Here is a 24,505-nt window from a genome sequence, read left to right as displayed (position 1 = left end):
TAGGCAATGAATAACACCTGAGGAGAGTCTCTTACTGCTGTTGAACTGTGGCTGGAGTCTGGAGCAAGCAGGAGATATGCAGAATGATGTTTGGAATGAAATGATGAGAGGAACCACGGGGAACCACTGGAGACAGGAACACGGGGGAACCACTGGAGACTGGAACACGGGGAGCCACTGAAGACTGGAACACGGGGAACCACTGGAGACTGGAACACGGGGAACCACTGGAGACTGGAACACGGGGAACCACTGGAGACTGGAACACGGGGAACCACTGGAGACTTGACACACCAAATGTGACTCGGTGTCCAAGGCGATGAGAATGAGCCAGGAACTGGAGTTTATACCCCTTGCTCTGTGATGATTGGATGAATCTCTGTGAGAACACACCCTCCAGGATTGGGTGCCCAGATCAGCTGAGAGTTAACTGGAGCTGGTGATTAACCGAGAGAATAATTCTGTAGACAGTTAATGCAATGTCTTGCTGGTTGCTGGCTGGGATCAGTAGTGCACCGGGAGTTAATGCTGTTTAACTAGAATCACTGTGTACTCCAGGCTGCTGGCTGAAACCAATGGTTACCAAAAGATAGAACTGGTTAGGTGGAGCACAGTGAGCTGCAGGAGACTGAAGACTGGAACTGCTGGGACCTGTAGTTCCACAGGTCCAAATCACAGGAATACTCTGAAAACTGAGGACTGAAGCCAGGAGACGCCTGTTCACTGGAAGTGATGCAATGGAGAATGCGGATTCCTGACAATATTCCGCCTAAGGTTACTTGTCGTATCAAGAATTATAAGGGACAAAAAAAAAAAGCTTCTAAAAATGGTTATGTTGCACATAGCAACCAATCAGATTCTGTCTATCTTTTCTCTGCTACATCTTAGAAAATGATAGACAGAATCTGATGGGTTGCTATGGGCAACATCACCACTTATTAATTTTAGAAACTTTAGTAAATATACCCCTAAGTGTTGCTTCTGAAATGATGAAAGTGAGTATTACCACTACTGGATCTACTACGTGAGTGTGTCCATCCCTGTTACCTGCAGACTAGCATTCTGTAATCAGGTCTCCCTCTGTTCTATGTGCGGATTTTACCGTCTCCTTTGTCTTGTACAATTAATTTTTGACATATCAAGCTGTATATAGGATGCTAATGATGGGCTGTATTACGCAAGCGCTCAGGAGTCCTAGCTTTAGGCTCTAATCTGTAATCCCCAATGCACAGTTTGTACAGGGTGTCAGTGACTCCACCGAGGTGAGGATCTGCAAAACTGGCTTTGAGCTGCCACCTAGAATTTGCCAAATCACCTTGTAAGTTGCGCTGAACTGGTGGCTGTAGCCTCGACTTGGCAATGGGTGTAACAGTGAGGGTGCGTCTAGAGATGATAGACTGTGCAGGAGAGGGAAATCCATCTCTAGAGTATTTCTCACATTTTGGAATGCCATGAATCCATTTAAACCAACTCTGGAATACTTTTTGATAAGGTGTTGGGCAAAGTAAACAGCAATTTAAGCCAGCCCATTAAACAGAGGGTAACTAGGGCTATTAGTAAAGTTAGTATTGTCCCATTGACTTCATGAGCTGCATGCCATGGTGTGTTTGGAGTAGCTGTGGCATACCATTCACCGAGAAATGTCATTTTAACTTTCTGGTGACAGTGGTGCTTGTAATGGTGAATCTAGCCCATCTCAAACCAGCCAGAATACAAATCCACCAATACAAGGCGCTCCTTTCCCACTCAATCAAAGATGTCAGCAGGGACAATGGACATGGGAATAGCATGGAAAGTGAGAGGTTCCTTGGCACGATGGGCACGGAGAGCATTACAGGGATCCCAAGCAGCCACAACATGCTTAACATCAGCCGACATAGATGGCCAACACAAAGCACCTTTGGTTCAGCGTTTGGTAGCTTCACCCCCCGAGTACCATTGTAGAGTTCTCAGATAGTGTCATCATTAAGAAGGAAAACATCCAGAGTTCTCTGATCTTATCATCAAAAAGGAAAACATCCAGACCAAGACCTATATCAAGACAGTAGATCAGTGATGGGGAATCTTTGGCACTCCAGCTGTTGTTGAACTACACATCCCAGCATGCCCTGCTACAGTTTTGCTATTTGGCCATGCTAAAACTGTAGCAGGGCATGCTGGGATGTGTAGTTCAACAGCTGGAGTGCCAAAGGTTCCCCATCACTGCAGTAGATTGTAACAACTTTATTCTATCTAATTCTATTGAGAAAGTGCTCCAAACTTCAATGTGATCAAGGCAAAAGAGAAAGTCACAGAAATAGAGAGAAACAAGCTAGTCGCCATCAAACAACACCCACTCCAAACCCTAGAGATCACAAAGACAGGAATCTCAGAGATGTACTCGACAGGTATTCTTCCCAGGAGACAAAGCTCTGTAAAGTGAAAGCATAAAAAAAAGCATCCAGCTACATACCAAACAAAAGAATAACTACAAATTACTGCTGAAACCGATGATTACCAACAAAGAATCAGGAGCTTAAAGACTAGAATCAGACCACAGAAGGAACCGGAAGTCACACAATGCATCAGGGCACTTCAGTGAGTACGACACCATGACGCCACACAACTTTACATCTGAGGAATAAAGAAGGTTACCAAATTTTGGAAAGACGTTATCTCCCAAATCTCTAAATAACAGGAAGATGAAGACACAGCCTGGGTACCCTCACCACTAAAGGTATGAACATACACTTTGATCTTGGCACACTTCTCTGACATAGGAAAAGCATACAAAACCATTATCATATCTTCCCATAACACTGCCACCAACTGCTGCCAATAACGAAGGCAGAGAGTCTTAGGGGTATATTCAATTAGTGTCGAAAGCTGCCGTCTGTCGAAAAGACGTCAGTTTTCGACTTTTTAAGGTCGAATCGTGATTCGACCTATTCAATCCCAAGCAATTCACGTACTTTTGAGGGAAACGGGGCCAAATTCGTCAGGATTTGGCCCCGTTTCCGACCATCTCAATCCGACATAAAAAAATGTCGGACTGAGATGAGGGACTGTTGAGGAGAGGGGGGAGAGCAGTGCTGGAGGAGACGGTGGAGGCACAGGGGGAGAGCAGCGCCGGAGGAGACGGTGGTGGCACAGGGGGAGAGCAACGCCAGAGGAGATGGGGGAGAGCCGGGAGCGCAGCACTACAGCAGCTGGCAGCGTAGCCGGAGGATGTCACAGCCGCCGCTCACTGCAGCGTCCACCCGGCTCCAGCAAGCGAATTCCCGCTTGTCAGTTCGACTTTTTTTAAAGTCGAATTGAGATTGCTTTGAATAGCCCAGGTCGGATCCATTCCGACAAATGAATGTCGGAATGGATCCGACTTCAATTGAATATACCCCCCCTTAGGACCCCTCCACCCCCGTCTTCAGCAGGGTTCATCACAAGAAGGTTTGGACTTCACTGCTGGCTGAATCCGTGCCCACCTGTAATGGGCTGGCCCATGCATTATATTAAACAGAGCTATAGACAGGCCCAGTACCGACACTAGACCAGTAGATCTAATTGTTTCGAAAGCAACAATTCACAGGAAATAGGGTCAACTGTAAAAACTAAATATAAGCCTCCGAAAAAGGAGAAAAAAAATAAACAGAATGTGAATTACATGATGACTTGTACAGATATTACGTCATTAAAAAATTAAGCAATTGTATAGCTCAATGGAATATGCTGGCGCGATATAAATGTTAATAAACAAAATAAAAGTGTATACTTTCTTCCCATTTTTTTCAGCTCAGTTATAATCAATAAAAAAAATCATTTTGAAAAATGCAGATACTCAATACCACAGATTTATTACACTTTGTTTAATGGTTGATTTATTTGTCTTTACACCAAACACATTCTAAATAGAATCTGTAAGTAGAATGACAGAGTATCACTGGTATAATAGTTTTATTTCGAAGTGTTTCACCGTCACAGCACATTTCATGTTGTACACATAATATTTTACAGAGATGTATTCTGTCTTGACATTTTATTTGCTTGCACCCTCAGGTCAGACCGTTGATCTATGGTGCAACCCTACAAGAGCAATCCCTTCCCAAATGCTCTGCTTTGGGGAACATGGGATAACATACGTACATAATGCATTGCTTTTCCACAGAACACACAGTTATGGAATATTTCTCCATGAACATTTCCACATCACAATAGAATGTCCTCCTGGGAAAGGAACATGGCGTGTGCTATCGGAAAGAGGCAGCTACAACGCAAACATATCCTTCATTGCTAGAACTCCTTATGCAAATTACAATGCAGTATGTGGGTGGATGTCTAGCGCACAGATTTAAATGTAAGGTATGCCTGACAAGTAGGCCAATAATTATCAGTGATGCATAAGGTCTCCTGTACAGTGCACATTAACACACTGGGGGCAGCCATTTTTTGGGATGAAACGATATTCATAAAAATGTAGCCAATGACAAGGACCCTTTAAATTGATGTCACCGGTCCTTATTCTAGTGATAGGCTGCACTCTCCAAAACCTTTGCCATGTCCACAAAATGGCTGACTCAGTCGTGTAAAGGAAACTGGTTTGCTTGAATTCCTATCTACATTTGAGAACTGGTCCAGTGTTTAAAGTACCTCAAGTGCACTGCAGGGGGCGCTCACTTATTGGAGCATCAGTTGAACAGAAGTGCTAGAGTGGCCCAAGCTTATGGCTCTTTCACAATTCCTAGATTGCACAGAAAATATGATCCTCTATTTGAGTATGAGGAGTGGAACATAATTTAATAACCAATGCTAAATACAGGCAGTGATAACTCTACCTACCTTACTGTATTAACGGCATACCTCTTTCAATAGGTGACAACATCAACATTTACCTGTCAATTCCCAGGAAGCAGCCATGCAATTCAGGTGAGAAGATATTGTCTAACAAACGTTCTATTACACAGAACCATAATGTACCAAAATTGTAAAGCGGATGGGGTAAAATAGGCGCTGCATAGAAATAATTAACCAAGTGTCTTCTGGAACAGCTGCACAACTGGTGTCACCTCCAAAAGACCGCATAGTGTGTTTATATAGAACTAGACTATGTTAAAATGATTCCACTACCAGCAATCTTGCTGCTAAGTCTTTGTCGTCCTTTTTCCCCAAGTGGAGTTGGGTTCCCACTCCTTGTCAGGAGCCAAATCACCTGATTGCAAACTGCTGTTGGCTTTTTAAGATTGCTGGAAAAATCAAAGTCAGCAAGAATCATGTATTTACAAAAATCCGAAGCAACCCACGACACGTAATGGCTGATTTATATGTAACAAAGTGGCACTTTACAGATCAATATTAGAACAAAGAAGATTAATCTGGCATCACGAAACCTTTTGGTATTAACATTTTGTCCCTTGTCTAAGTTACATTGGTTAAGTGCACAAAAATCGAAATAGCAGCATTTAATATGAAGCCCCTCAAATGGAAACAGAAGAACAGCCAAGACCTACATTTCCAAGGGACACTTGTTTTTTAACCACTCAGGAATCAAGTTTAAAGGATTCGAAAAATAGTATTAACAAAAGAGAGACATAAAAAAAAATATAAAGGACTTTTACAGACACATAAACGAGAAGATATCAAAGTAGAACTGGGGGGTGTTTAAAGCCCTAAAGCTCAAGACAAACAAGTGGAGGAACTCGCATACTTAGACCCTTTGCCGCGAAAGGTGCCAGCTTCATACTGCAGCATACTCCTATAGCGAGAAAAGGGTTCATATTCACAGTTTTGTAGCACACTATTACCCTAGTATTTACATGTAAACCCTGCATATCAAATGGTGCCACAGTCTGGGAAACAAAAAAATAATAATCCAAGAACATTTTGACCAAATTTTCAGATTACTCCAGGAACACAAGATAGAAGGCAGCAAGGATCATGTCCCAATCAGGAGAGAACAATACGACAAAATATACACAATTGGATCTTTGTTTACAAAAAAAACAAACAACGAAAAAAAAAAAACCTTTAACAAGGGAAATGCAGCTGGATTTCTTGACACCTTTCTTCTCTAGGCTCTTGCCGGGAAACTGGATTGTCTGACCACATTCCTAATAAACCCTCAACAACCGGAGCTAGAGAAAGCAGGAACCAAAAATCTTCTAACTGGTAGGGAAACCCCTAGCAGTCCATGCCAAATCCTACACTTCTGTGTGGGTAACAAACCTGTCTTGGTGCGCAAATATAATGCTATGGTAAGCCGGTGTGTTGCTTACTTCCGAAGCATTTGTTCACCGGCATGCTTACATATTAGCAGTCACGCCATCCCATCAACACTTCATCTTGGCTGTGAGGAACTAAAGGAGAAGCTTAAAGCCAGACTTTTCTTTTTGTTTTGTTGCTAGCACTCAGCTTGATGCTGCTGCTAGTGGTTTCTTCAGCTGCTGGGACATAAGCTCCCTAGCTCGTGTGACTTGAATGTTGTCATAGCACGTATTGCAAACCAAGACGGGGTCGTAGAGCTGTTGGTCAGGAATAGGGAGCTTCAAATGACAGCAGTCGGCACAAAAAACATTTCCGCAGTTCCTAGAAGAAAAAAAAAAGGCTTAGAACACGGGAAAAACACCCATACGTGTAATTTCAGCAATTATAAAATTATAAACGAGTTATGCAGTGTTCCCTCCACTGCATAAGTTTTAAGATGATAGGTGTGAGAGCTATCAAAGTCTGGAGAGAGAGAAAGCGCTAACCAATCAGCTCCTAACTTCATTTTTCAAACGCAGCCTGTAATATGGCAGTTAGGAGCTGACTGACTGGTACTTTATCTCTCTCCAAGAATTGATAAATATCCCCCTATAACTGAAGAGTAGAAATGACCATGTGTCTCTAAGCACATAAAAAGAACACCAATGAAAATGTGCCCTCTCTGATACAATAAAAAAAAGAAAACCCCTCCGTTATTCCCAAACACAAAGCTAATTTACCTGCAGTGATGCCTCCGTTTAGCCAACCAGAATTCACAGTCACAGTTGAAACAATGTGATGCCATGTGATCCGGTACCCATCTTGTGACCTTTATAAAAAGTAACATTAAAAGGTTACATTCTAGAAGTTTATTTAATTAATTAAGCACACAAAACTGGCTGCTTTTCACACATAGTAATTACCAAGGCGTCCAATGCTCAATGCATTTTGAAATGAATCATCTTATGTTTTTGTAAGATGCAATTATCTATATGCCAAACTGGATGCTAATAATATTAAACACATTTATTAATTAAACTTAATAAGGGCTGCTGGCACACAATAAACACATTTATGTATTTATTAACATTATTAGCAGAAACATTATTTATTTCGAATCTGTTTCTTTTGGTGGTGGTTAGGTTTACCAAAAGCTCCTGGGGGCCAATCTAGGAGGCAGGATGACATATGGGTGGGAGACGGGCTCATCCTAGACCGGGACCAATTACTGGGGGTGGGGGTGTATCTTTCTTGGTACCGATTTTGTTTTGGGTTCTAGTTATTATATATCTACAGTGTATCGTGTTTTTGCCTTTAATTCCCTTTTTTGCACCTTTCATGTTTAAAAAAGTGAGTAGTTCCAGGTCCATGACTTGGTGCGTAACTTTTTATATCTGTGATGCAAATGGTCTACCAAGAATGGATGCCTTACGCACACAGTCTGCGAGCTGACATAGGTGCTGGCAAAACTAGCCTGGACTAGATCCCTGGCGCAATTTATTCTGCAGTTCCCAGGTAGTAGATGAAGGTCCCTCCACCTCTTTCACTGAACCCTTAGTGACTGACCCCCCGGTGAAACAGAGTAATTTTTGGAGGAGGTCATCACGTATAGTCTCCATGCCTTTAGATAAACGGATATGGGTGCACTGCCTTGCATTAAGTTAGTGCAGGGTCTGGTGATTATTTATTAATGACTGGAGAGGACAAAAGAGAAATACTCTTTGGCTATGTCTTGGAAGCATCACAGTCCGGCCTTGGGGTGGGTGAGACTCAAAATTAAGGTAAGGTAGTGGAGGAAACGTACTTGGAATATTCCTTGTAGGTTAGTGAGGACTCTACAAGGCCACAGTGGGTTGAGGTGTGTGCACAGTATGCATGGCGCTGAACATTCAGGACAGAGAGAAATCAGCAGAACATGACAATCTGCGGTTAGGAGGAAAAGGTATTGCTATGCTTTCAATCTATACAGCAGCTACAAAGTATGCTCTGCAAAGCCAGGACTAAACCAGAATGAAGGTTTCACATTTTGCGCAGAAAGCAAATTCTTGACACCATTTTAAAGGCAATACCAGAAAAATAATGGGAAAATCCAGCAGAAGTGAACACTTCCAATAGCTGTCTAAGGTAACCGGCTATTCTGATCTTTAGCTCTTAATGATCGCATGAACAGAAAAATTTACACCATCATAAAATGTAATGTATGTAAATCGCCTCTCAATAATCCATTTTTGCCTTGTCTTGGGTCAATAAGGCCATTGAAAATAGTCTGATTGACCTTTGGAGGGTTTGCATTCAAGGAGGCCATGGCCAAAATTAATGGTATCCGTTGATTACTCTGGAAAGAGTCAATATTTGGGGGACGCAGCACTGGAATCTAGCCTAACTGGGTCCAGAAGTTTGGCTTTGGTGGTCTCCGCACACTGTATCCTCAGGTTTAAGACCAGGGAGGCAGACACGGAATGTAAGATGACTTTAGAAACAATGTTGCTTTTCTCAGAGGATTTTATATTCTGCCAGTAATTGGTAAGAATAGCCAGGTGGTAGGTGGGAAGGCTTCCTTCCTACCTGTAAGTTTATTAAGAGTGAGGGTTTATTTATTTGTTATTCTTTTTGTAAGAGTGAGGGTTTATTTATTTGTTTTTCTTTTTGTAAGAGTGAGGGTTTATTTATTTGTTATTCTTTTTGTAAGAGTGAGGGTTTATTTATTTTTTATTCTTTTTGTGCCCATCAAGGAGAAGCCTGTTTACTGCTCCTCGCACATGGCAGTCTAGAGGAAAACAGGCTTGGGGGTTTATCTAATGTGTGTTTGGTTTAATGCATGAAATTGAAAAAGGCAATGCTTTTACAGTTTTTAAATTTTGGGCATAAACCTGATCTGAAGCGCCAGGTTTTAGAACCTGACACTTAAAAAATAAACGCCTTTGTCTTTAATGAAAACAGCTATTGTTGTAATGAAGCAGTGTAAGCATGGATCAGATAAACAGCAAAGCATTTGGCCTATCCTGAACCTCAAATCGCTCCATGCCTATGTTCAGGTAGACAAGTTGAGGATGGAAGTTGAGATTGGTCATCATCAGCATCGGGGAAAAAAATGAGTTCCTCGCATCTATAAATGCTTTGTCCCATCACTATTAGTTGTGCTCTTTAAGTCTGGCAAACACTCCAAAGGTGTTTAATAATAATATAGTGGCCATTTCTGGGGTCTGAAAAACATTCCTTATTTGGACAATATATTGATCAAGGCAGTGTACCTGACTCTGCTTCAGAAACATTGCAAAGTGGTGGCACAGACTGTGGAGACTATGGTTGGATTACCAATTACCAGAAATCTAACTTGGCAGACTTCCAGAGGCTGGTGTTTCTAGGCCTGTCCACCCATCCTGGCCCACCCATCCCGATTATGCTGCTCTTGTTGTTTCCATTGGGGGACATGGCCGCCCGCCCTGATTACGCTGCTCTTGTTGTTTCCATTGGGGGACATGGCCGCCCACCCTGATTACACTGCTCTTTTTGTTTCCATTGGGGGACATGGCCGCCCGCCCCGATTACGCTGCTCTTGGTGTTTCCATTGGGGGACATTGCCGCCCGCCCCGATTACGCTGCTCTTGTCGTTTTCATTGGGGGACATGGCCGCCTGCCCTGATTACGCTGCTCTTGTTGTTTCCATTGGGGGACATTGTCGCCCGCCCTGATTACACTGCTCTTGTTGTTTCCATTGGGGGACATTGTCACCCACCCTGATTACGCTGCTCTTGATGTTTCCATTGGGGGACATGGCCGCTTGCCCTGATTACGCTGCTCTTGATGTTTCCATTGGGGGACATGGCCCGTTCGCCCACCCTGATTATGCTGCTTTTCTTGTTTTTTGTTTTTTCTTGTTAAAGAAGTGTAAGGTTCTTCTTTTCTGATATTATGGTTAGTCCCTCTATCTACAGATTCTCTTTGTTTCGCCCCGTGGAGCATGGATAGAAAATAGCAGAGTTCCCTGCAGGATGTGGGTATAGGGGAGAGATTAACTTGTTAAATATTGTTAAAGTAGCAGAATCCTAAGGGAGCCTATATAACACAGTACCCAGTGTACCCCAATGTAGTCAGAGGATTCAACATAAGTATAAAAATCCAGTTTTAATAAAACGCATAGTAATCAGATCCCCCCCAAAAAAGTTAATTTCTAAGAGAAATTAAACAATGACTAAAATGATTGCAACTACCAAAACTAACAAATACACACATCTCCCTGCTGTATAGGGATTTATATCCTACACAGATCCGACTTATCTTCACATTCCATAATTATTGCGTGTGTACGACATGGCTATATGCACAAATACCTTTTTTTTTATTTTGTTATTTGAAAGTGCTCTTTTTATAAAACTCAACTTGTAGTTAAGTTATTTTTTTTTAAGGTAGCAGCGTAGCTACTGTATGGGAAGATTCTGATCAAAAGGGAAAGAGCCCATTTACCTCAGTGTCCTTCTTATCCAGTGGCTCCCAACTGGCCTCTGAAAGTCGGTCCTCACTTTTGTCAGAATACAGGTCATCCATGTCGCTGCCATCGGACTCCTTTACACAGGTCTATTAGTATTTGTCACATAGAGAGAGTGGTTTAGAAAAGTAACTGAATATTATCAGTGTTCCCTACAAATATGCACAAATACATCTATAAACTATTGCGTAATGTCAGAGTTACAAATACATACTAGGGATTTATTTCAAGTAAAGAACCAAAAAAACAACAACCCACCATGGGACACATAACTATGGGCCTAATTCAGATCTAATCGGTGCTGTGCGTTTTCGCATGCGCCTCAGCCCTGCGATCGCCTTTGCCTGATTGACAGGCAGAAGCATTCGCCGGGCGGGAGGGGGCGGGCCGGCAGCGATGGGTCGCCATTTTAGGGGCGCAGTCCAGGCAACGCAGGCGTGTCTGGACTGTGCAGGGGGGGGCGGCCGGGGCACCTGCGTGACGTCACACGCAGCCGCTGAGACCCTCACAGCGACGAGTAGCTCCCTGCCAACGTGCAGCAGTTGCGCTGGTAGGGAGCTACTCTTCAAGTACAAAAGCATCACCGCTGTGCGATGCTTTTGTACTTGTGCGGTGGGGTCAGGCCTGACATGTCTGTGTGACTGATCGTAGATGTGCTAAATTTAGCACATCTACGATCAGGTCTGAATTAGGCCCTATAAATGTGAGGAACGGAAAGAGATACTGGTACAATGAACACAAAAAAAAAAACACCACATGCACAGATTGGATAAATGGATAAAATGAAATAATGTGGAAGGGAGACTCATTTCTATAGCACCACAAAACCAGTCTTAAGGTGGAGGTGCTGCAATCCTATTGCTTAGCTTGAGAGCGAAGCAAGAAGATCGCTGTCCAGTTTACCATCATTGTGGCCAATTAGTGTTATGGGAAGATGACCGCAGACATGGGAACTAGAACGATTGTGATATCCCATAACAACAAGTACATTTTTAACAACACTGTAGTTGTCTGTGCCATTTTAAATAAAGTTTATTTAAAAAGAAAATTGAAGAGCAGTTTGAGAAGAGTCAGTTGGAGCTTTGGTGAGGAAAGAGCTGGCGACGCCATTACGCAGAGATGAGCAGCTGAGAGAGGGGAGACATGTAAGCTGAAAATTGCATGAGAGAGTAAACAGAAGTGCAAAATACAGCAGTGGAAGTGCAGCAATTAACAAGTAAGAACGCCATGACACTCTCAGCCAAGAGAGTGCACAGCAAGTGTCAGAGACAGGAGAGTATAAAGCCTTTATACCAATGCTGACTGGCCTACATGTGAGGGGAAACTGCCTCAGCAACATCTATTGACTGGGTGAGATAAATCCATATGTATACTGAAACCTACTCCACTGCAAAGGACATTATCCTATATTTACTATACCTATGCAGCGATTTACATGGGAAGCAGCTCCAGTTTGTTTTAAACAATCATCTTTACTACACAGAGCTACAATATTTTGTTCACAGCTAAAGGAGACCATAGCGGCATATCACTATGTAACAACATAACCGGCCCCCAACGTGCACATAGAGACTCCCTGCAGTGACACCAATGTTATCTGGGACTTAAATATTGTCTGCATAGGTTGATTTCTATTACTAAGCAACATAGTATTAATCTCAGATTTAGTTATATTGCCATTTGTGTAATGACTTAAAGTGTATATGGTGTCTGTGTTTAAGTTGCTTGAATCAAATCTTTCCCTTCCCTACTGTAATCAGTTCCTTTTCTGAGTTATGTAGTAAACCATTTATTCTTTCATATAAAGCCCTGACTGCCTTTCTTTGTGTCTGGGGAAACCTTGCCTCTCTGCCAGGAATAGAGAAGAGCTGCTGCTGAAGGAGGAATAGTCCATCAAGGTATCCCTGACCTGTTCCACATAGTTTACACACTTGTTGTACCGGGGTATTACATTTGGCGTCACGAACAGGATTTGCAGAGTCCAAAGCAAGCCGTACCCCCAGCACAGAGAAGATGTCACAAAACAGGCAACCTGCAGGAGAGGGACCAGCACCCATTGTTGAAGATCCTGTAAGAGCAGCTCCAGTCATGACTCCTGCTACCCCAATCACCATGCCATACCACTTTGGGGCCCCTTGGCTCCCAATCTACCCAGGTATTGCCCACAGCACTGAAACCGGTATCTTAGGAGATTTCAAGATGAAAATGCAGTCTATGTTTCGTCTGTACCCGCTGAAGGAGCAGCAAAAGGTGGAGATCTTGATAGGACAGTTGAAAGGGCTTGCACTAAGAGAGGTTACTTCCTGGCCTACTGAAGAGAAGAAGACTGTGGACCAGATCCTCAACAGGCTTGCTACAACATTTGACACAAGGACAGTGTCAGAACTTAAAATGCACTTCTTTGCTCGAAAGCAACAACCAGGAGAGTCACTACGGGGCTATGCCCTCAGCTTGCAGGAAGCACTCAGAGATGTTCAGCAAGCAGACCCTGAGGAAGTGCATGACAAAGAGAAAATGTTATTGGACCAGTTCACTGAAGGTGCAAGGGGCGAATTTGTAAAAACTCAGCTGCGACTATTGAGATTGCAGAAGCCTGGAAGCACATTCCTGGATTTTAAAGAGGCTGCGATTAAAGTTCTAGGCTCCATCCTTACTTCAGGGGCTGTTCCACAAGAGTCTATTCCAGATATACCAAGGTATCAAGAGAATTCTGATGCCCAGGAGTCAAGTTTTAAAGGAGCTACTTACCCACCTGCAGTAAAAGGAGTGACAGTGCCATGTTCAAAGACATGCATATCTGACTCTTCTAGTGAGTTACGAGGTCAGCTGGCTGAACTGACACGTGGTGTGACAGAAATGTGCAGAGAGCTGCAGATTCTGAAGAGACAGCAAGCACTGCTCCAGGAAGAAATGGAATGGTGCAAAGAGAGGAGACCACTGAACAGTTCCCAATGGGACCTATATAGAAAAAGGGAGACACTTTTTTCCAACCACTTTGCCTCCCAAAGGCGACCCATTTTTCAAAGCTGTGAAGGAAGCAGACAAATTAAGAGAGAATTTGAGCAGCCAGATCGTTTAAACTCCAAATCCATGTGGTTAACCCGTTATGTTAGCCAATGCCCGGTGGTTCAAGTTTGTATCAATGGTGTATCAATGCCCGCTCTCTTAGACACTGGATCACAAGTGACCACAATACAAGCAACACAGTTTGAGCAGCATTGGACTGAGGAACAGATGTTTCCATCAGCTTCCACATTGATAAACCCGATTGCAAGCAATGGGCACTGCATCCCTTGCAAAGGATACTGGGAAGCTGAAATTCAAATTGGACGAACAGTGCTACCACAGCAAGGCTTCATCATCACCACTGTCCAAGGTGATGGATTGCCTCCAGTGATAGTGGGCATGAATGTGTTGCGGAACTGCTGTGAGGAGCTCGTAGCAGCACTCCAAGGAGAGTTTCAAACTGACAAGCTCCAGGAGAAACACAGCCTTCAACCTGGGATAGCCAAACAAAAGGGAAGAATTATAACAGAATTAGCTGTAAGAGAGGAACATGGAAAAAATAAGGCTAGCCAAACAATGACAGAAATGCCCATCTCCAGTGTCCAGATTATCCGAAAGAATACTTCAATGTTAGGCATGAATAATATAGCATCCGGTTCTAGAAACTGTGAGCAACCTATTCAAGGAACCAGTTTTGACCACCTGCAAGATAAAAGTCAGATGATAAGACACCTCAAAGCCTTACTGAAGACTGGAAAATACCTGACCAAGCGACAAAGGCAAGAATCCTCGCCAGAACTCCTGAAGTTGTTGAGACAGCGAGAAAGGCTGTTTGAAGAGAAAGGACAGTTGGTTCGATGTAGTGTGGATCCTAATACTCATTATAGGATCAGCCAACTTGTAATTCCAAGACAAAGTGCTTGTTATGTGCTTGAAGAATATCATGACAAGTCAGGTCACCCTGGGTGCAAAAGGATGGAAACAAGCATCTGGAATAAGTTCTTTTGGGTTGAAATGAGGGAAGACATCAAGAGATGGTGCCGAAACTGTCCAACCTGTTCTGTAAGAAGAACCTTGCTGCCTCTTTCTCTTCAGAATCCATTGTCCAAAACTAGCTGTGAGACTGAATCCCAAGATGGAATGGAAGAGGCTCATAAAATGTATTTACAGCAGACTAAGGTGGTTTGTCACCGACAAGGAGGCAAGAAGACTAGGGCTTGCAAAACAGAAAACCACCATAGTCAGCTGCAGTTTTGTACAGCATGTCCCAAAGACAGTTTAGAAAGAGTTCAATACTCATCCATGGCAGGAGGGTTGAGGTTTCCTAGACAAACTTTTCAAGACCATATACTGTCCAGATTTCAACCTATTGCTCCAGGAGCATATGTTAATGTACTATAGCACAAAAGGAATTATACCGATCAGATACTGATGTTAAAAATGTTGGTAAATGTTAATGTTTCAGACATAAACTGTGTTCACTAATGAATGTGACTGGATATAGTGAGAGGTTTATATAGGGATAAAACCGAAATGCGTGAGGACACGCATGTTTTGGGGGGGTTACGTGTGATATCCCATAACAACAAGTACATTTTTAACAACACTGTAGTTGTCTGTGCCATTTTAAATAAAGTTTATTTAAAAAGAAAATTGAAGAGCAGTTTGAGAAGAGTCAGTTGGAGCTTTGGTGAGGAAAGAGCTGGCGACGCCATTACGCAGAGATGAGCAGCTGAGAGAGGGGAGACATGTAAGCTGAAAATTGCATGAGAGAGTAAACAGAAGTGCAAAATACAGCAGTGGAAGTGCAGCAATTAACAAGTAAGAACGCCATGACACTCTCAGCCAAGAGAGTGCACAGCAAGTGTCAGAGACAGGAGAGTATAAAGCCTTTATACCAATGCTGACTGGCCTACATGTGAGGGGAAACTGCCTCAGCAACATCTATTGACTGGGTGAGATAAATCCATATGTATACTGAAACCTACTCCACTGCAAAGGACATTATCCTATATTTACTATACCTATGCAGCGATTTACATGGGAAGCAGCTCCAGTTTGTTTTAAACAATCATCTTTACTACACAGAGCTACAATATTTTGTTCACAGCTAAAGGAGACCATAGCGGCATATCACTATGTAACAACATAACCGGCCCCCAACGTGCACATAGAGACTCCCTGCAGTGACACCAATGTTATCTGGGACTTAAATATTGTCTGCATAGGTTGATTTCTATTACTAAGCAACATAGTATTAATCTCAGATTTAGTTATATTGCCATTTGTGTAATGACTTAAAGTGTATATGGTGTCTGTGTTTAAGTTGCTTGAATCAAATCTTTCCCTTCCCTACTGTAATCAGTTCCTTTTCTGAGTTATGTAGTAAACCATTTATTCTTTCATATAAAGCCCTGACTGCCTTTCTTTGTGTGTGGGGAAACCTTGCCTCTCTGCCAGGAATAGAGAAGAGCTGCTGCTGAAGGAGGAATAGTCCATCAAGGTATCCCTGACCTGTTCCACATAGTTTACACACTTGTTGTACCGGGGTATTACACGATCACCTTCCTATCAAACTTAGCAACACGTCTGATTAGAGCCTAAACAAGTCTAATATGATCATTATCAGGCCGCACATGCACATACTGCAATGTAACTGATCTAGAGCAAACCGTTACGCGACTGAGGGAGATTCACAATCTCGAGCGAAGTTTAGACAGAAAGGTGGAGGAGTTGCGGGAGGGGTCACTGGTAGAAGAGGATGATGATCAGGTAGCCAGCTGGGTCACAGAAGGAAGAAAAAGAGGGGGAGGCTCGACATCTCCGAACTATCAAACCCGAACAAATTTGCCCGACTGGACGAGGAATCGGAGGATGATAGTGAAGAAATGACGGTGCCGGAGGAGACTGCTCCCTCTAGCATCCAGAGGAGCGGTCCCTCTGGCGCAGTTGGGATAAAAGATAGTGAGGTACCTATTCATATGGTGGTGGTAGGGGATTCTATCATCAGGAAGGCAGATACGGCAATCTGCTACCGGGACCGTGATCGCCGTACAGTCTGTTGTCTCCCGGGTGCTCGGGTACGGGACATCGCGGACCGGGTAGATAGATTGTTGGGAGGGGCTGGGAAAGACCAGGCGGTCTTGGCGCACGTTGGCACCAATGACAAAGTTAGCGGAAGGTGGGATGTCCTTAAGAAAGACTATAGGGACTTAGGAAAGAAACTTAAGGCAAGGACATCTAAGGTAATTTTCTCCGAAATATTACCCATGCCACGCGCTAGTTCAGGGAGATTAGGGAGGTAAATGTGTGGCTTAGGGATTGGTGCAGGAAACAGGGGTTTGTGTTCCTGGAACACTGGGCGGACTTCTCAGTCAGGCGCCATCTCTTTTGTCGTGACGGATTGCACCTGACTGAGGAGGGGGCAGCGGTGCTGGGGGGAAGGATGGTTAGAAGGTTGGAGGAGATTTTAAACTAGGAGCCTGGGGGGAGGGTTTAGCTAGAAACTACGGGGCGTGCAGTGAGAATAGTGGGGATGGCGGTAGTAAAAGAAATGTTGCTACATAAGGTGAAAGATGTCCCTAACGCAAGGGAAAATACTTATCTTAGTTGTATGTATGTAAACGCTAGAAGCATTACTGGTAAAAAGGGCGAACTAGAAATACTTGCAGCAAGCAAACAGTATGATATTATAGGCATTACTGAAACTTGGTGGGACGAATCTCATGATTGGAGAGTCAATCTAGAGGGCTATACACTGTTTAGGAGAGACAGAGACTAAATAAAAAGGGTGGAGGGGTGTGTCTTTACATAAAGCCGTTTTTAAAACCTGATATACGGGAAGATATTCAGGAGGGGACTGTAGACACTGTAGAGACATTATGGGTAGAAATTGCATGCGGGGAAAAAGGAATAAAAAAGTTAGAATTGGGTGTATGCTATAGGCCGCCTGGTATCAACTTATCTGATGAGGAATTGTTACTAAAGCAAATTGAAAGAGCAGCAGGAGTAGGAGACATAGTAGTGATGGGAGATTTTAACCATCCAGAGATAAACTGGAAAAACGATTCATGTGATACTGCTAGGGGCAATATGTTTTTAAACACACTTAATGATAACTACTTAGTTCAACTTATTGAGGAACCAACTAGGTACAATGCAATCTTAGACCTGGTATTAACAAACAATGGGGTTTTGGTATCCGGTATTATAGTAGGGGAACCCATAGGAAACAGCGACCACAATATGGTCACATTCAATATCAGTTTTCATAAACAGCCCTATACTGGCTCAACTAGAACTCTAAACTTTAGCAAAGCAAATTTTGAAAGGATGAGGGTATTTTTCAGGGATATTGAATGGGAAGGTTTGTTTTTAGGAAAAAATACTACGGAGAAATGGGAGGTACTAAAATTCCTGCTAGCTAAAAATACACTCAAATTTATTCCTACGAGCTGCAAAAAAAGGAATAAAAATCATAAACCGATGTAGCTTAACAAAAAGATAAAGGAACTTATGGGCAAGAAAAGGCGAGCATTTAAAAAATACAAATCTGACGGGGAAGCAGAGTCATTTCAGCACTATAAGGAATGTAACAAAATATGCAAAAAGGAAATAAGAGCGGCTAAAGTAGAAACTGAAAAACTAGTAGCAAAGGAAAGCAAAGCAAATCCCCAAAAATTCTTTAAAGACATTAATAGCAAGAGATTAAAGAAGGAGAGTATAGGCCCTTTAAAAGACAAGTTGGGAGTCTTAAGCAAAAATGATAATGACATAGCGGACACACTAAATGAGTTTTTTTCAACAGTATTTACTAGAGAGGACCCAATTCAGGGACTAACACATAATCTCAATAATGAGAATATCCCACTGATAGGTACTTATTTAAGCGAGGAAGTAGTCTGTGACCGATTAAAACATTTAAAAAGATGAATAAGTCACCAGGTCCCGATGGTATTCACCCAAGGGTTCTAATGGAGCTTCACTCTGAACTTGCAAAACCGCTATTTTTGATCTTTAAGGATTCAGTAATATCAGGTATGGTTCCCAAAGACTGGCGTATAGCGGAAGTAGTGCCTATATTCAAAAAGGGAAGTAAAGCTGAACCAGGTAATTATAGACCAGTTAGTCTTACATCTATAGTGGGGAAAGTATTGGAAGGTATTCTAAGAGATAGTATTCAGAAGTTCCTTGAAGTCAATAAGGTAATTAAAAGGAATCAACATGGGTTTATGAAGGACAGATCCTGTCAAACCAACTTACTTGGCTTTTATGAAACACTAAGCGCAAACCTAGATCAGGGTAAAGAGGTGGATGTAATCTTTTTAGATTTTGCCAAAGCATTCGACACTGTACCACACATGAGACTTATCTACAAGCTACAAGAATCAGGCCTAGGAAGCACAATATGCACTTGGGTCAAAAACTGGTTAAATAATAGGAAGCAGCGCGTTGTGGTTAATGGATCTTTTTCACCTTGGACTGAAGTGCTAAGTGGTGTGCCGCAAGGCTCAGTATTAGGACCGCTATTGTTCAATATTTTCATTAACAACCTAACAGAAGGTCTAAAGAGCATGGTGTCAATTTTTGCAGATGATACCAAATTGTGTAAAGTTATAAATGCGGAGGGGGATGCTGAGTCGCTTCAGAACGACTTAGTTAAATTAGAAGCTTGGGCAGCGAAATGGAGAATGCGCTTCAATACAGACAAGTGTAAGGTAATGCACTGTGGTAACAAGAACAAAAATAACACCTACCTACTAAATGGGGTAAAATTAGGGGATTCTGTACTGGATAAGGACTTAGGTGTCCTCATAGATAGCAAACTAAGCAGTAGTACCCAAAGTAGGACTGCAGCAAAGAAGACTAATAAGATATTAGCATGCATAAAATGGGGAATTGATGCTAGGGACGAGAGTATTATACTCCCATTATATAAATCACTTGTGAGGCCACACCTTGAATACTGTGTACAATTTTGGGCACCTTACTACAAAAAGGATATCCTGAAGCTAGAAAAAGTTCAAAGGCGGGCGACCAAACTAATTAAGGGTATGGAGATGCTGGAATACGAGGAAAGGCTTGCAAGACACTGCATGTTTACACTGGAAAAGAGGAGATTAAGAGGGGACATGATCAACATTTACAAATATATAAGGGGACAATATACAGATCTTGCGCAGGACCTGTTTTTGGTTTGATCAACACAGAGAAATCGTAGACACTCGCTCAGGTTAGAGGAGAGGAGATTCCGCACAATACGGCGTAAAGGCTTTTTTACGGTAAGGACGATACATGTTTGGAATTCCCTGCCTGAGGGAGTTGTAATGGCCGACTCAGTCAACACCTTTAAGAATGGGTTAGATAAATTCCTAATGGATAAGGATATCCAGGGTTATGGGGCATGGTCACGCACTATGGTTATTATAAAAAAGAGGGGTAAAACGTAACGGCAGTCATCAACTTCAGTCAAAATTTTATACAAAATAATCGTGCATAGGAGACCACAAATAGGTTGAACTCGATGGACAATTGTCTTTTCTCTATCGTCCTAAGTGGATGCTGGGGTTCCTGAAAGGACCATGGGGAATAGCGGCTCCGCAGGAGACAGGGCACAAAAAAGTAAAGCTTTACTAGGTCAGGTGGTGTGCACTGGCTCCTCCCCCTATGACCCTCCTCCAGACTCCAGTTAGATTTTGTGCCCGAACGAGAAGGGTGCAATCTAGGTGGCTCTCCTAAAGAGCTGCTTAGAGAAAGTTTAGTTTAGGTTTTTTTTCTTTACAGTGAGTCCTGCTGGCAACAGGATCACTGCAACGTGGGACTTAGGGGGAAAGTAGTAAACTCACCTGCATGCAGAGTGGATTTGCTGCTTGGCTACTGGACACCATTAGCTCCAGAGGGATCGAACACAGGCCCAGCCGTGGAGTCCGGTCCCGGAGCCGCGCCGCCGACCCCCTTGCAGATGCTGAAGCGTGAAGAGGTCCGGAAACCGGCGGCTGAAGACTCCTCAGTCTTCATAAGGTAGCGCACAGCACTGCAGCTGTGCGCCATTTTCCTCTCAGCACACTTCACTGGGCAGTCACTGAGGGTGCAGAGCGCTGGGGGGGGGCGCTCTGAGAGGCAAATATAAACCTTATACAAGGCTAAAAATACCTCACATATAGCCCATAGGGGCTATATGGAGATATTTAACCCCTGCCTGACTGGAAAAATAGCGGGAGAAGAACCCGCCGAAAAAGGGGCGGGGCCTATCTCCTCAGCACACGGCGCCATTTTCTGTCACAGCTCCGCTGGTCAGAACGGCTCCCAGGTCTCTCCCCTGCACTGCACTACAGAAACAGGGTAAAACAGAGAGGGGGGGCACATTAATGGCTATATATATATATATTAAAGCAGCTATAAGGGAGCACTTAATATAAGGATATCCCTTGTATATATAGCGCTTTGTGGTGTGTGCTGGCAGACTCTCCCTCTGTCTCCCCAAAAGGGCTAGTGGGTCCTGTCTTCATTAGAGCATTCCCTGTGAGTTTGCGGTGTGTGTCGGTACGTGGTGTCGACATGTATGAGGACGATATTGGTGTGGAGGCGGAGCAATTGCCAAATATGCAGATGTCACCCCCCAGGGGGTCGACACCAGAATGGATGCCTTTATTTGTGGAATTACGTGATGGTTTATCTTCCCTTAAACAGTCAGTTGAGGACATGAGGCGGCCGGACAATCAATTAATGCCTGTCCAGGCGCCTCAAACACCGTCAGGGGCTGTAAAACGCCCTTTGCCTCAGTCGGTCGACACAGACCCAGACACGGGCACTGATTCCAGTGACGACGGTAGAAATTCAAACGTATTTTCCAGTAGGGCCACACGTTATATGATTTTGGCAATGAAGGAGACGTTACATTTAGCTGATACTACAGATACCGTAAAACAGGGTATTATGTATGGTGTGAAAAAACTACAAACAGTTTTTCCTGAATCAGAAGAATTAAATGACGTGTGTGATGAAGCGTGGGTTGCTCCTGATAAAAAGTTGATAATTTCAAAAAAGTTATTGGCATTATACCCTTTCCCGCCAGAGGTTAGGGCGCGCTGGGAAACACCCCCTAAGGTGGACAAGGCGCTCACACGCTTATCCAAACAAGTGGCGTTACCCTCTCCTGAGACGGCCGCACTTAAGGATCCATCAGATAGAAAGATGGAAGTTATTCAAAAGAATATATACACACATGCAGGTGTTATACTACGACCAGCTATAGCAACTGCCTGGATGTGCAGTGCTGGAGTAGTTTGGTCAGAATCCCTGATTGAAAATATTGATACCCTAGATAGGGACAATGTTTTACTGTCGTTAGAACAAATAAAGGATGCATTTATCTATATGCGTGATGCACAGAGGGATATTTGCACACTGGCATCTCGGGTGAGTGCTATGTCCATTTCAGCCAGAAGAGCCTTATGGACACGACAGTGGACAGGCGATGCGGATTCAAAACGTCACATGGAGGTTTTGCCGTATAAAGGGGAGGAGTTATTTGGAGTTGGTCTATCAGACTTGGTGGCCACGGCTACTGCCGGGAAATCCACTTTTTTACCTCAAGTCACTCCCCAACAGAGAAAGGCACCGACCTTTCAACCGCAGCCTTTTCGCTCCTACAAAAATAAGAGAGCAAAGGGCTTGTCGTACCTGCCACGAGGCAGAGGAAGAGGGAAGAGACACCAACAGGCAGCTCCTTCCCAGGAACAGAAGCCCTCCCCGGCTCCTGCAAAAACCTCAGCATGACGCTGGGGCCTCTCAAGCGGACTCGGGGACAGTGGGGGGCCGTCTCAAAAATTACAGCGCGCAGTGGGCTCACTCGCAGGTAGACCCCTGGATCCTGCAGATAATATCTCAGGGGTACAGGTTGGAATTAGAGACGGATCCTCCTCATCGTTTCCTGAAGTCTGCCTTACCAACCGTCTCTTCCGAAAGGGAGAGGGTGTTGGAAGCCATTCACAAGCTGTACGCTCAGCAGGTGATAGTCAAAGTACCCCTATTACAACAAGGAAAGGGGTATTATTCCACTCTATTTGTGGTACCGAAGCCGGATGGCTCGGTAAGGCCTATTCTAAATCTGAAGTCCTTGAACCTCTACATAAAAAAGTTCAAGTTCAAGATGGAGTCACTCAGAGCAGTGATAGCGAACCTGGAAGAAGGGGACTTTATGGTATCCTTGGACATCAAGGATGCGTATCTACACGTTCCGATTTACCCCGCACACCAGGGGTACCTCAGGTTCATTGTTCAAAACTGTCACTATCAGTTTCAGACGCTGCCGTTCGGATTGTCCACGGCGCCTCGGGTCTTTACCAAGGTAATGGCCGAGATGATGATTCTTCTTCGAAGAAAAGGCGTATTAGTTATCCCATACTTGGACGATCTCCTAATAAGGGCAAGGTCCAGAGAACAGCTGGAGACAGCTTTAGCACTATCTCAAGAGGTGCTAAGACAACACGGGTGGATTCTGAATATTCCAAAATCCCATTTAATCCCGACAACTCGTCTGCTGTTCCTAGGAATGATTCTGGACACGGTTCAGAAAAAGGTTTTCCTTCCAGAGGAAAAAGCCAAGGAGTTATCCGATCTGGTCAGGAACCTCCTAAAACCAGGAAAAGTGTCAGTACATCAATGCACAAGAGTCCTGGGAAAAATGGTGGCTTCTTACGAAGCAATTCCATTCGGCAGATTCCATGCAAGAATATTCCAAAGGGATCTGTTGGACAAATGGTCAGGGTCGCATCTGCAGATGCACCTGCGAATAACCCTGTCACCAAAGACAAGGGTGTCACTTCTGTGGTGGTTGCAGAAGGCTCACCTATTAGAAGGCCGCAGATTCGGCATTCAGGATTGGATCCTGGTGACCACGGACGCCAGCCTGAGAGGCTGGGGAGCAGTCACACAAGGAAGAAACTTCCAGGGAGTATGGACGAGTCTGGAAAAGTCTCTTCACATAAACATTCTGGAACTAAGAGCAATCTACAATGCTCTAAGCCAGGCGGAACTTCTCCTGCAAGGAAAGCCGGTGTTGATTCAGTCGGACAACATCACGGCGGTCGCCCATGTAAACAGGCAGGGCGGCACAAGAAGCAGGAGTGCAATGGCAGAAGCTGCCAAGATTCTTCGCTGGGCGGAGAATCACGTGATAGCACTGTCAGCAGTGTTCATCCCGGGCGTGGACAACTGGGAAGCAGACTTCCTCAGCAGACACGATCTTCATCCGGGAGAGTGGGGTCTACATCCAGAAGTCTTCAACATGTTAATAGACCGTTGGGAAAGACCAATTGTAGACATGATGGCGTCTCGCCTCAACAAAAAAACTGGACAAATATTGCGCCAGGTCAAGAGATCCACAGGCAATAGCTGTGGACGCACTGGTAACTCCTTGGGTGTACCAGTCAGTGTATGTGTTTCCTCCTCTGCCGCTCATACCAAAGGTATTGAAGATCATACGGCAAAGAAGAGTAAGAACAATACTAGTGGTTCCGGATTGGCCGAGAAGGACTTGGTATCCGGAACTTCAAGAGATGCTCACGGACGAACCGTGGCCTCTACCTCTGAGAAGGGACCTGCTACAGCAGGGTCCCTGTCTTTTTCAAGACTTACCGCGGCTGCGTTTGACGGCATGGCGGTTGAACGCCAGATCCTAAAAGGGAAAGGCATTCCAGAAGAAGTCATTCCTACCTTGATTAAGGCACGGAAGGAAGTCACCGTGAAACATTATCACCGCATTTGGCGAAAATATGTAGCGTGGTGCGAGGATCGGAG

The 24,505-nt window shown here is 43.8% G+C and overlaps 2 protein-coding genes across 3 annotated transcripts in view; one reads left to right on the top strand and one right to left on the bottom strand.

Annotated features, from left to right (window-relative positions):
* Window positions 1–3,913: 3,913 nt before the first annotated feature.
* The window catches only part of MTMR4 (myotubularin related protein 4), a 253,888-nt gene continuing 233,296 nt past the window's right edge, over window positions 3,914–24,505 (bottom strand). For both annotated transcript variants that reach the window (XM_063956193.1, XM_063956192.1), the window contains 3 exons: window positions 10,678–10,788; window positions 6,954–7,042; window positions 3,914–6,555 (listed from right to left, as the gene is read on the bottom strand). In XM_063956193.1, the coding sequence (XP_063812263.1) occupies window positions 6,378–6,555; window positions 6,954–7,042; window positions 10,678–10,788 (378 nt within the window). In that variant the 3' untranslated portion in view covers window positions 3,914–6,377. The remainder of the gene's footprint in view (window positions 6,556–6,953; window positions 7,043–10,677; window positions 10,789–24,505) is intronic.
* LOC135050071 (uncharacterized) lies at window positions 11,679–16,116 on the top strand. Its single transcript, XM_063956194.1, has 2 exons — window positions 11,679–11,915; window positions 12,507–16,116. Exon 2 carries the CDS (start codon window positions 12,713–12,715, stop codon window positions 15,104–15,106), a length of 2,394 nt encoding a protein of 797 aa, XP_063812264.1. The 5' UTR covers window positions 11,679–11,915; window positions 12,507–12,712; the 3' UTR covers window positions 15,107–16,116.

The sequence above is a fragment of the Pseudophryne corroboree genome, chromosome 2 (genome assembly GCF_028390025.1).
Source record: "Pseudophryne corroboree isolate aPseCor3 chromosome 2, aPseCor3.hap2, whole genome shotgun sequence".
NCBI lineage: Eukaryota > Metazoa > Chordata > Amphibia > Anura > Myobatrachidae > Pseudophryne > Pseudophryne corroboree.
Note: the sequence above shows the minus strand (reverse complement) of the source record. Positions and strands in the feature narration are given on the sequence as shown.